A 13,702-nucleotide genomic window follows, 5' to 3' on the forward strand; every position below is an offset into this window, starting at 1 on the left:
AGTTTTGCTCTTGTTGCCCAAGCTGGAGTGCAATGTTGCAATCAGCGTTCACTGCAACCTCTGCCTCCCAGATTCAAGTGATTCTCCTGCCTCAGCCTCCCGAGTAGCTGGTATTACAGGCACGTGCCACCACACCTGGCTAATTTTTTGTACTTTTTTAGTAGAGATGGGGTTTTACCATGTTGGCCAGGCTGGTCTTGAACTCCTGACCTCGTGATCCACCTGCCTCGCCCTCCCAAAGTGCTGGGATTACAGGCGTGAGCCACCACGCCCTGCCTGCCTTTCCCTTTTAAACTGTTCTTCACTTTGCAGCCACAGTCTTTGTAAAATCACAAGTCAGATCAGTAGCTTCTTACTATCCTTAGGATAAAGTTAAAAAATTCATTGTGCCTTAAAAAGATCATAATCTGGCCCTCCATCCCCTCTAGAATTAGCTCTTACCACTCCATCCTCCTCTGACCCTGCCAATCTGGATTTTTCTGTTTCTCAGTTTACCAGATGCCTCCTTTCTTCCAAGCTTTGCACCATGCCTGGAACAGATCTTGGCTCATGGTAGAGTCTCAGTAAATACTGGTTGAATCAATCAGTGAGCCTTAACACTGTATCTTACTGCTGCCCATTACTTGGTGAGTTATGTTGGGGCAGCAATCCTCTCCAGGGGTCACCAGCTGCAGAGAGTCTGTCCCTTGCAGACCCCTGACCCAGCAACGGATGAAGAAAGTACACTAACACACAGATACTCTGCTTTGCCAGTCCAGCTGAGTGTGTGGGAGCCGCTTACAGACTCCCTGCTGAGTCCTGTAAACAGTTGCAACTCTACTGGCATTTATTCAGTAAGATTAATTAACAAAAGCTTGAGTCAACACCATTGGAGGGTAATTGACATTGTGGACTTCCCAAGTAAAAAGCACTTAAGCACCTCGGTACATCAAAGGTTAGTCTTAAAATTATATGAGTAAACAAGCTAGCTAGGTAGACTACTCTGCCTTTCTTTATTACTATTTTAATTTGTTTAACTAAAGGTAAAGGGATCAGGCCGCCTTCGGCCAGATAAATTACCGAAGTTACACAAACTTCTCAGCCTTCCAAGAAGATTTATGTCTATTTCCATAACCATCTCTAATATTTTTCCACCAGCCTGATTGAACCCCAGCATTATGTAATTTACAGGGATCAGATAACTTAAACTTATTTGCCATTTATATTATCTCTTGGTTTCTTTAGCCACTGGCAATCATAACATAATTTATTTTTAAAAAATTATTAATAAATCACTTTTAGAAATAGAATACAATTTGATTACAGCATAGTTTATGTAAGGGTCAACAACAGGAAGTAAGACTAGAAAAGTGTCTTAGGACCAAGTATGTCTTAGTCTTTTTGGGCTGCTATAAGAAAATACCTTAGACTGGGTGATTTATAAATAATACAAATTTATTTCTCACAGTTCTGGAGGCTGAGAAGTCCAAGATCCAGGCACTGATAGATTCAGTGTCTGGTCCGCTCCATAGATGGCACCTTGTGCCTGTGTCCTCACATGGTAGAAGGAGTAAAAGCAGGGAGGCGCCTCCCTTTAACCTCTTTTATAAGGGCACTAATCCCATCGTGAGCATGGAGGCCTCATGACTTAATCACTTCTCAAAGGCCCCACCTAATACCACCACCATGGGAACTAGATTGCAACAAGAATTTCGGAGGGACACACATTCAGACCATACATAGCACTGACCAAGATATTAAACTTCATTTGGCCTTTTGTTTTGTATTTTTATTTTATGAGCAAGGGAGAGGTGAGACAGGGCTTTGGGGAGACTAAACTGACGGCAGTGTTGTTATCTCAGTAAGACGGAATCAGGACAAAAAACCAGAACGGTGAAAATAGAGAAGAAGAGAGACACAGAGTTTAGAGAGATTGTGAGAGATTTGGCTTCTGGAGGACTGTGAGGACGACGAGGTCAGTACCAGTGAAAACAGACCTTTTTTTTTTTTTTTTCTCAAGACAGTATCTCACTCTGTCATTCAGGCTGGAGTGCAGTGGCATGATCTTAGCTCACTGCAACCTCCACCTCCTGGGTTCAAGCGATTCTCCCACCTCTGTCTCCCGAGTAGCTGTGACTAGACTACAGGTGTGTGCCACCACACTGGCTAATTTTTGTATTTTTTGGTAGAGACAGGGTCTCACCATGTTGGCCAGGCTGGTCTTGATTTTCTGACCTCAAGTGATCTGCCCGCCTCGGCCTTCCAAAGTGCTGGGATTACAGGTCTGAGCCACCACACCTGGCCAAAAGCAGACCATTTTAGTTACTGTTGCAGCCACATCTCTAAGGGTGGAAGGCGTTTGGGGATGTGGGACTGGAACTGAGACAAGAGATTGGGGTGGAGATAGAGATTTGGAGTCATCCACATGGAGGCCATAGTTGGAGAAGTGAAATGGATTTAATGTCAAAGGAATGAATAGAATGAGGGGAAATGAGGAAGGGGCCAAGCGTAGAACTTTGGATAGTGGAGTGATAGCCTTCATTTAACAAGCAGCAGAAGGAAGGAGATGGAAGAGGAATGTCATAGAGAACTGTTACCAGGGGTCCTTGCTCCCAGAGCTCCCAAGATGGTGGTGGGCTACTTCCAAAATGGCAGCAGGTCACTTCCAAGATGGTGGCAAGCCTCGTGTTCTCTGACCTGGGGTTCTTGGCCTCACGGATTCCAAAGAATGGAATCTTGGGCCATGCGGTCGGTGAGTGTTATAGCTCTATTAGAAGTCGTGGGTCACGGAAGAGAACCGTGGAACCCAGTGACTAGTGTTCAGTTCGATTAGAATGAACACAGGCACTTAGCCATGTAGGAACAATGGCAAGCCTTTAGCCTGATCGGGAGCGGCAATGGGCACCTCGCTGGATCAGGAGCACAGCAGACACCCTGCCAGATTCAGAGGGATGGGAGTCATCAGGGATCTGCGACGGCGGCAAACAGCAGTGGTGGACGGTGAGCGAAAGCTCAGCTTGAGCCTTAACAAACATGGACCAGAAGAGTGCAGTTGCAAGATTTAATAGAGTGAAATAGAGTGAAAACAGAGCCCCCATACAAGGAGGGGACCCAAAGAGGTTTGCCATTGCTGGCTCAAATGCCTGGGTTTATATCCCGATCCTTGTCCGTCCTGCTGTGCTCTCAGGCAATAGATGATTGGCTATTTCTTTACCTCCTGTTTTTGCCTAATTAGCATTTTAGTGAGCTCTCTGATTGTTTGGGTGTGAGCTAAGTTGCAAGCCCTGTGTTTAAAGGTGGATGCGGTCACCTTCCCAGCTAGGCTTAGGGATTCTTAGTCGGCCTAGGAAATCCAGCTAGTCCTGTCTCTCAGAACCATTAAAGGAAATATGTCAAACAAGAGAACAACAGTTGAAAGTAGACATGAAAAATTGGATTTGGAGGTTTTAAGGTCAAAAATAGTCTCACTAGAATAGTGATGGAAGTCACATGGTAAAAGATTTTTCGTTCATTCAGTTATCTTTATTGAGCCATCTGTATGCCAAGCATTGTTCTAGATGCTGGAGATACAGCTGTGACAGCCAAGATAAAGAATTGGCGACTAAGCGGCTAGTGAAGAAGTTGAGGCAGCACATGTAAACTACTGTTTTGATGGGGTTTGATGGGGAGGCAGAGAGAGGATGGTAACTTGAAATGGAGAGGCATGACTGTGTTCATATACAATTAATAAGTCTTTGGGGAAAAAAGAAGAAATAAGGAAGCAAGAAAAAGAACAGCAAGGGACAAGAACCCAGTGCAAGTTGGAAGATGTGGGTCTGAGGGCAGTTGGGAGGTTTAATCTGGAAGAGACAGGAAGGACAGATTGTAGAAAGAGACAAAGGATTTTTAAGTAAAGGAGGGAGCCAAAGCACACACACACTACAGGACGGTGCCAGTCTTCTCAGTAAGCTAAAGGCAGGATGAAAAGCACAGGGAAGATTCGGCAGGAGTGCCATGGAGTGCCATCCACTTGCCATTCTGGATAATAAACTTAAAGTGAGAGTCAGTGATGTCCATGCCTTCACTGTAATCCTAGAGTCCGTAGTACCGATTGCCTAAAATTAGGAACTGGAAAGGTGAGTGTAGTAGCAGGGCCAAGGAGTCGAAGGAATCTAGGAAACTGCTAAGGATACTATGGAATTGGGCAGCCATGGCATCAGTGGTTAGATGCTTCATGACCTGAGGCTAGGAAGTGTAAAGTCATAAAAAGACATGTTCAAGAGGAGATGATACAAACAAAATGGGAAGTTGTGGTTGGATAGGGACTTTAAATTTCTGTTTTGGAAGTGAAGTCATTCTGAGTTAACCCAGGAAAGAGCTGACGTAGAACAGAGTTAAGGCCATATGTATGAGGCCAGAGCACTGGCAAAACAAACATAAATATTAGAGTTCCTGTGGATTTGGGATTGAAGGAAGGAGAGATTACCTTGATTCTATTTGTGTCCCCACTCCCAGTTCATTGCCTAGAACATAGTAGGTATTTAGTAAATCTTTCTTCGTGGGTTTATGGATGGACTGGTGTCAACATAGGCTTCTTTCTTTCATCTTTCTGTTGATTGTTTGAACCTGTAGGCTATGTCACATTTATAATCAATCTGATGCTGGCTTTTTATAAGGCTTTTATGATTAGAATATTTGTGAATTCAAGTGCTGAAACACACTCAGCATTGTCCCCACTTCGTCTCACTTAGGGCCCCCTTCCTGCTGGTATTGTGTTCCTTCTACAAGGAATGTCCTTCCCACCGTTTTAGCTCAGGAATTGGATCCTCAGTGCCAGCTCAGTCACGTTTTCTTTTAAAGCTGCCCAGTGGATTGATGCTCCCCTTCTCTGTAAACCCTGGGGGTGCTTAACACCTCTGGCATGTATTACACTTTTCTGTCTACTTGTCTTATTTTCCTGAAGACAGAGCCTTCCTTTTTCTGACCAGTGCCTAGACTGTAGTAAAGGTTCTATGGCCTTAACCATTGCAGAAGTTCTCATTAGCCATCACATGAAACTAACATGGATCCTGAATTTAAACTGTTTGAGCTCAGAAATAAGAGAAAAGGCCCTGACTGATCTTCCTTTGAAGAAAGATATCCCTACAGTACCTCAGCATTTCAATAAATTATTGATTCTTTTTTTCATTGAGGGTCCATTTCAACCATTGAAAAAATTGCCTCAATAATAGAAAGTTAAATAATGATGCCATTAAAAATCAAGTACAATATTAATTATATTTAGCACCAGTTTAACTCTTGTCTAATGATTCTAAAATCACATGTGATCTATGCTGTGCTATTCAAGGAGTCCAAAAGCAGGGACATTTTTATAGCAGGAAGGAAGTTAGGCGATTTATTGGACTGCTTATAAAAAGAACTAAATGCAATTTAGATTGGATAATGTATTTCCAAGTTAATTAGATTGTAGGTTATTGCATACAAAGCCATTGCCTGGGACGAACTTGCAGCAGCAGCAGCAGCTTTAAAATTGATTCTCTTGATTTACTTGTAACAGCAATGCTTGTGGCTGGAGCTCTTCTAAGGAAACATGCTATGATTTATTTTCCTTTCTGTCCTACATGTTGTAATGTAAAATTATGTAATTTATCTCATTAGCTGTTATCTGTGACTCTATATCTTGCATATCTGAAAATATAACAGGTTTTTAGAGTTAGCACTACTGACTGAAGTTTGTAGGCTTCAATAATTTAGGCCCAGGTTTTTGTTTTGTTTTATGGACTTCTGGCATTGAAGGCCAGTGGAGAGGTCACCCTATATTCTGTAAGGTTCAGTTATTGATGTGATACTGGGTAAAAAATTAAGAGAGGAGAAGGTGGAAAAAGATGGGTATGGGAATTTAAAAATCAAATAAGAGATTGCATGTGTGATCGTGGACTTCTGTACTCTTGGAGGCGAATCCTGTAGCATAAATAGACTTGCATTCTTTCACTTAGGATTAACTCTGCCTGTTCTCCTGAAGGTGCCCCCGTTGTGCTTTGCCCATTTTTTCTTGTAAGTAGATGAGAAAGTCCTTCATGGCTGTTGTCTGCTTACAAAATACAAGGATGGTTGTGTTCTTTTAAAACAAAATTTGGTTGACTAAACGCTGAACCAGCTTTTATTACTACAATTTAGTTTGTGGCCAAATAATTATACTTTGTATTCAGAATTGTTTGCGGCTCCAACCAACGTAGTTTGATGGTGACCGATCACCAACTTGGTCTGTTTTTGTTTGTTTATAGACAGAGTTTTGCTCTTGTTGCTCAGGCTGGTGTGCAATGGCGCGATCTCAGCTCACTGCAACCTCTGCCTCCCGGGTTCAAGTGATTCTCCTGCCTCAGCCTCCCAAGTAGCTGGGACTACAGGCATGTGCCACCATGCCCAGCTAATTTTCTTGTATTTTTAGTAGAGACAGCATTTCACCATGTTAGGCTGGTCTCAAACTCCTGACCTCACTGATTCTCCTGCCTCGGCCTCCCAAAGTGCTGGGATGACAGGCATGAGCCATAACATGCCTGGCCTTTTTAAAATTTGTTATAAACAGAGTCTCACTGACTCCTAGGCTGGAGTGCAGTGACATGATCATAGCTCACTGTAGCCTCAACCTCCTGGGCTCAAACGATCCTCCTGCCTCAGCCTCCCAAGTAGCTAGGACTACAGGTGTGCACCACCACAGCCAGCTAATTTTGAAAATTTGTTTTGTAGAGACAGGGTCTTGCTATGTTGCCCAAGCTGGTCTTGAATTCCTTGCCTCAAGCAGTCCTCCTGCCTCAGCCTCCCAAAGTGCTGGGATTATAGGCATGAGCCACTGCACCTGGACCTTCATCTGTCTTAAAGTGAACTATTTTTGCACATGTTGGTACAGACATAAAACATTTCATCCTACTAGGTGCATTTTCTTCAAGACAGATTCCCCCATCCTTCTCAGGGAGAGCTACAGAAAGAACAAACAAAGGGTGGAGAGGGAGGCTGGAGAGCCTCCGACTGTCCCAGGAATCTGCCTCCTCGGCGGCCGGGTAGCCAGTCCTCAGCCCAAGGCCTCTCTCAGTCATCCAGAAACCCTGTGCTGGCACTGCCTGGTGTTCCCTGTCCAGGACCAGTGTAGTTGGTTTTTGTTCCTTCTACATTTTCAGAAGACTCTATCCAACTCACATGCTATATACAAAAATAGTCATATAGTGAGGAAGCTTTCAATTCCAATTAAATAAATTCCTCCTCTCAGCCAGGCCTCTGCTCAAACCACGTCCAGGGCAGCCTCCCTGCTCCCTCTCTTCAAAAAGACCCCCTTGCTGTTGCTCTGGCTCTCCCTCAACACTGTTTTTACTTCATGGAATTTCACTACCTCACATTATCAGGCGGTTCCTGTCGCAGATACTGAGATACAGGTTGAGTACTCCTTATCTGAAATGCTTAGGACCAGAATTGTTTTGGATTTCAGGTTTTTTTTAAATTTCAGAATATTTGCATTGTATCAGGTGAGCATCCCAAATCTGAAAATTCGAAATACTCCAATGAATATTTCCTTTGAGCATCTTGTTGGCACTCCAAAAGTCAGATTTTGGAGCATTTTGGGTTTCAGATTTTCAGATTAAGGATACTTAACCTGTATTTATTCTCTCCCTGCCACGCCAGGATGTAAGCTCCACAAGGGCAGAGAATGTATTTGATTCATTGTCAGTGCGCTTATAACTAGCATGGATCTGTCCATTTGTATACATTTAGCAAATATTTATCTAATGACGAACAGCTCAGTAGATAAAAAAATTATTGGCTGGACTCATGGCATGTCTTGTGTACTAGCAGGAGAAGAGGTGGCAGAGTAAGGAACTGGCACCAGGCCTTGATTGCCACACTCCATGGTGGGAGGTGAGGCAGAGCCGGCCCGCTCCTTTTCCTTTCCAGGGCTCAGCCTCAGCATTGAGGGGGAGAAGCCTGCCCCTCCATGGGCCACTCGCCTCCAGCCCTGTGGCCTAGAGTGTGTCCTCTCCAGCTGAGCAATGGTTCTCCCTATTCCACCAGACTCACACTCCCTGAAATGCAGCTCAGTTTCTTGCACTTTTGCCTCAGATTTAGACGTGTAAAATATGTGAACCTCCCTAAATTAAGATTTGAATGTCATCTGCTTCACAGTTCTAGCCATCAGTTCTAAAAATAGTCATTTTTATGGGATTTGAGAAAGAGATTAAGACCACAAACTTACAACTGAGTTTTTCCCTAGCAGACAGCAGCTGTTCAAACACAACGTGAATCTGGGAGCTTTGAAGAGCTGTGCTGTTCTGCTGCGGCTCAGCCCAGTAGGCGGAGTTTCTTAGGGAGGAGATACCCTCAGCATGGGTGAGGTCTGTGGGCCTGCAGACAGGGTGTTCATGTTCTGCCATCACCCGTGAACCTAGAGGACAGAGTGATGGAAATCGATGATTGTGAGGCGGCGAAATCAGGACTAGCATTAGTGAATGCCCAGCCCCATGCCTGTGGCCATGTGCAGTTAGCGCCATTTGACTCTTGTTCTTGCCAAAACTACAGAACATTTGTAGCGAGGGCTTTATAGGCTGGAATACCAGTAAACACCCAGGGAAAAATTAACACCAGCAGAAATGCGACTTTTAAAAAGTAAGATGACCTGTTAGGGACTTTCTGTGGACTTACAGGGGTTCTGAGAAGTCATAACCTGCTGCCTGACTTCTGACAGAACGGTAATCACAGTCATTCATTTCCCCAGGTCCGTGATGACTCAGAATCTTCACAAAAGAGGGGCAGTTCTTGTTATCTGTCACTCTTTCCCCGTTTTCCTAGCACAGCCTTAAAAATTATTATGGCAAAGGTACCAACGTTTATTTTGCTGCTTTATCATCTTACATGGACTATATGCTACACAAACTAAATTAAATTAAATCAATGTGTCCACGCCCCACCCTCCCCCAGAGTAAGTTTTCACTGATTTGGGCAAGTAAATGAGTGCTGCACCCTAATTAAGTTAATATAAATTCCTGTGTTGGTATTCTTGCCCCACTCTTAGAAGAGGGGATTTCCTGGTAACATTGCCCTAGATAATAATTATTCCTTTGAGACCCTGTGGGCCTCACTTCTCCAGGCTAAATAATTTCAGCCCTTTTTCTCCCAGGTTCCAATGTTCCATCCTTTAATCTTTCGAGTCTTTTCACTCCTACTTGGCTGAGAATTCTAAGTTGTCCAAGCTAATGTGCTACCTGGTTTGGAGTCACACTATCCTCCCTCACCTTCTAAATGTGTGAGCGACTGTGTTCCGTGTTCATCCAACAATGCTACCTGGCTAATTACCTGTGGGCTCTTTTCTGCTGTGATGAACCCCGCAGATCATTTATTTATTTGCTGTATAAACAGCCTGTTTCTCTTCCTATTTGCCTTGTCTATAGACATGTTTGGTTTGTTTCTGAGTAAAGCAGCCTTGACCAAATGGACTAAGGGGCCATTTGGGGCTCATAATTTTGTATGTGATTGACAGATGGTTAAATTTTTCCATGTAGTATTACACATTCTTTAGGCTGTGGTATCAATATGCTGGCACTTCAGAGAGCCAGCACCATGTAGTAAGATAAGGACCAGCAGTGGAGTTGGGGAGGGATGAGAATCACAGCTCTTCCACCATTTATTACTATAACAGGGTACCTAGCCTGCCTTAGCCTCTCTAACCTCATATGTTAGATGAGAATAATGTTATTCGTGTGGGAGAGTAGAGCGGATGCAGTGAATTCAGGTATGTGAGCATTTGATGTGCTTGCTGTTGGAATGTAGTTTTGCAGGCAAGGTTGTTTTTGTCATGATGGGTGGTAATTATATATATAAAGGTAACAAAGCTGATTTTCATCTAGTTGAAGGTCTGTGTGAGTGGTTTAAGTTCTTGGTACAAAGATATAAGAGACACATACTTGTGATAATTTTATATAAAATATGTCATCAACTGTTATACAGAGATAGTTACTATGAAAAGCAGAACTAGGAAGGAGGGGGACAGAGGATAAATCCAGAGTGTCTGCCTTTCAGATAGCTGGACTGAAGAGGAATGGGAAATTAGAGGGAAGAAGTGTCTGATGTTTCTGCAGCCAGTCAGGTTGTGCTCACTGAAAACTGTATTTCCAAACAACCTCATTAAAAAGTGGGCAGAGGACATGAACAAATACTTTTCAAAAGAAGACATACATACAGCCAACAAGCATGTGAAAAATGCTCAACATCATGAACCACTAGAGAAATGCAAATCAAAACCACAATGAGATACTATCTCACACCAGTCAGAATGGCCATTATTAAAAAATCAAAGAATAATAGATGTTGGCATGGTTGCAGAGAAAAGGAAACGCTTCTACACTGCTAGTGGGAGTGTAAATTAGTTCGGCCATTGTAGACAACAGTGTGGCAATTCCTCAAAGAATTGAGAACTAACATTCGACCCAGCAATCCCATTACTGGGTATATACCCAAAGGAATATTTGTTCTATCATAAAGACTCATACATGCATATGTTCATTGCAGCACTATTCACAATAGCAAAGACATGGAATCAACCTAAATGCCCATGAGCAGTAGACTGGATAAAGAAAATGTGACACATAAACACCATGGAATACTATGCAGCCATAAAAAGAACAAGATCATGTCCTTTACAGGAACATGGATAGAGCTGGAGGCCACTATCCTTAGCAAACTAACATAGGAACAAAAAAACCAAATACCATATATTCTCACTTATAAGTGGGACCTGAATAACAAGAACACATGGATACAGGAAGGGGAACAACTTGAGGGTGGAGAGTGGGAGGAGGGAGAAGATCAGAAAAAATACCTATTGGGTACTATGCTTATTATCCAGGTGACAAAATTACCTGTACACCAAATCCCTGTGACACAGTTTACCTATATAACCTGCTTGTGTACCCCTGAACCTAAAAGTTACAAACAAAAATAAAACCATTTTTTTTGTGACTTGAGCTCTAAGTTATGAATATTGTCTTAGGGGGCTCTGGGGTGAAGGGACAGCAGCGTATCTTTAAGATTAAGCATGATTTTGTTACTAATAGAGCCTCTGTCCTAACCTGTACTTTTGGGGGTTGACGATACCAGAGTAATTTTTCTGTGCATTTTTTGTGTGTTGGTTTGCCATGTCTTCAGCAGTGACTATGTATTTCTGTAAGTTAATAGACCCCTTGTGTGGGGCCTACCCCCTGTGTGGAATCATCTCATACAGAGACACATCCTGGAAGTGTCCCAGAAGCCCCTAGACTTGAGTTTTCCAGACTCCTTGGCCAACAAACACGGCCCTCCCCTGGGGACTGTGGCCATCACCCCACCCTGTGACTGCCTGGCCTCCTGTGGTAGAAAGGGAAGATGAATGATCATCAGCACTCCATCTGTCTGGATCGGAATGAACAAATCTCTTGCTGCTTCTCCGTCACGACCCTTCACCTTTCTTTCTCCCTTGGCTAGATGGCACCCCTGAACTTTGGATTTTTTTTTATTATAAGAATTTTCTAACTTACATATTTGCATTTTGGGCTGCCTTTTCAAAGATAATGATGGCCATGACCCTAGCGAGGCTACCACAGGAACCGTGTTCTCCTCAGTCACCTTCCCAGAGAGCTTTCTTTCCCTGCACTGCCAGTGCCAAGGGAGGCTGAAAATGCAGTGACTGTGGGTTATATACTGTGATGGCCCCAGAAGGGCTGTGACTCCATCACCTCCTGTAATCCTCACAGGGTCCCCACTTGACTCATGAGAAAAGGGAGAGGCTTCTAGGGGTTATGGATAGTCCCCAGGTCACACAGCTGGTAAGACCAAGTCCATTGTTGATTTGACTCTAGGGAAAGGCCATCTGGTCTACCTCATCACCGCCTCCCCAAGCCATGGGAACCACCCCTGGGTAATTTGGGCATCCAGATAACCAGCCCTTCAGTAAGGAATGTCAGTTACTGCACCACAAGGTGATTGTCCCTACTAGTAGAATCCTTACTACCCAGAGCTCAGTTGGGTTTCATGACCCCAAATTAAATGAAATATAATACAGGTAAACAAACTTTATAAAATTATTCCAGTGCTTTAATGCTCTGGCCTGGGGACCTAATTACTTTTATTTTATTTTGTTTTATTTTTGAAATGAGAATCTCGCTGTATTGCCCAGGCTGGTCTTTCAGCCTGGCCTCATGCAGTCTTCCCACCTTGGCCTTCTAAAATGCTGAGATGACAGCCTCATGCCAACCATGCCCAGCCCTCTAGCCAATTTTCAATAAACATACTGAATTTTCATAATATAGTGTCTAACATTCTCTACTGTGCTTTTAAAACCAGTATTCTCAAAACAGCTTATTTTATTTTGCTTGAGACAAGTGTGCATTATCCCCTTTTGCTTCCCATAAGAGCAAAAGCTTAAGCATTGTCTTCCCTTCATTTCCTGCCAGCGCCCCATCATCTCCATCTGCTGGGGTCACCGGGACTCGAGGCTGCTGATGGCATCAGGACCAGCCCTGTACGTGGTGCGTGTGGAGCACCGGGTGTCCAGCCTGCAGCTGCTGTGCCAGCAGGCCATCGCCAGCACCTTGCGTGAGGACAAGGACGTCAGCAAGCTGACTCTGCCCCCCCGCCTCTGCTCCTACCTCTCCACTGCCTTCATCCCTACCATCAAGGTAAAGCCCTCCACCCCTCCCTCTTCCTCCTCCCTCACCTATGCTGACTCCCTACAGAGCCAGGACAGAGACAGGTGAGGGTACCAGAGCAAGCACATGGGGCCATGTGCAGCTGTGCAGGATCCTGTCATGTGCTGCCATGTCTGTAGTCTGTCCAAGCATCATGGTCCATGTGCATTAGAGATTTGCCCTGTGTGGTGGCTATTATCTTTCTCATGGCAAAGCTGGTATTCCTTGACTTCTGTGTCCCTCTGATGATCAAAGGAGTGACCATTATTCAGCATTTCCTATATACTAAGCATTGCACCAGTTAATTTTTAGAAATCTGTCTTGTTCAGTCCTGACTTCCTGACAGATGCCATTATTCGCATTTAAGGAAGCAGGAAACAAGTTAGGAGAAGTTAAGTAACTTGCTCCCTAGCTAGTTAAGGGGACAGTCAGGATCAGACCCACCCCAGTTCTAGGGCCTGCTCTCAGCACTGTGCTGAGGAGGGCCACTCCAGCCAGCACTCAGCGTCAGCCACCTCTTATACTAGTGGGAACTCTAGAAGGTAGCATGTAGAATGCATCTGCCAGTTGCTGTTCAAGTGTGGGTCCCCCCAACCTTGGGTTTTCCCAAGTGGTTCTCTTTTATATTCTGTCTCTCTCTTCTTCTGAGTAGCAGACCCATTTGTTGGTTACTTTTTTCCTGAAACATCAAAATTTTAGAATCTGTTGGGTTTTTTTTTTTTCCAAGTTGCCTTACACTATTGATTCTACATGAGCAGATCTCAACACCGGTATATTATATAGCATTGGAAAATACAGGTGCCCAAGGCTGCCCGTATGGATCCTGATTTCATTGTCTGATGTGGGATCCTGGTGTTGATATGCTTCGAAAGCTTGCAGAAGATTCTCACATGCTCCTCATTGCAAACCACTGTTCTACACCACATAGTTACCCTCTCCGCAGGCTCCCAGCCTGTGCTCTGTCTGGAACAGTGGCGTTTTTAGTTGACCTGTCCCCGTGCCCACTCTTTCCCTCTCTCTCTGCCTCTCTGCCTCTCTGG

General features: G+C 44.0%; 1 protein-coding gene across 8 annotated transcripts in view; it reads left to right on the top strand.

Moving 5' to 3' along the window:
• The window catches only part of TULP4 (TUB like protein 4), a 287,410-nt gene that overhangs the window by 242,582 nt on the left and 31,126 nt on the right, over nucleotides 1-13,702 (top strand). For all 8 annotated transcript variants that reach the window (XM_063632632.1, XM_055268119.2, XM_055268155.2 and 5 more), the window contains one exon: nucleotides 12,429-12,653. In XM_063632632.1, coding sequence (XP_063488702.1) covers nucleotides 12,429-12,653 — 225 coding nt within the window. The remainder of the gene's footprint in view (nucleotides 1-12,428; nucleotides 12,654-13,702) is intronic.

Source organism: Symphalangus syndactylus, chromosome 2, assembly GCF_028878055.3.
Source record: "Symphalangus syndactylus isolate Jambi chromosome 2, NHGRI_mSymSyn1-v2.1_pri, whole genome shotgun sequence".
Lineage (NCBI taxonomy): Eukaryota > Metazoa > Chordata > Mammalia > Primates > Hylobatidae > Symphalangus > Symphalangus syndactylus.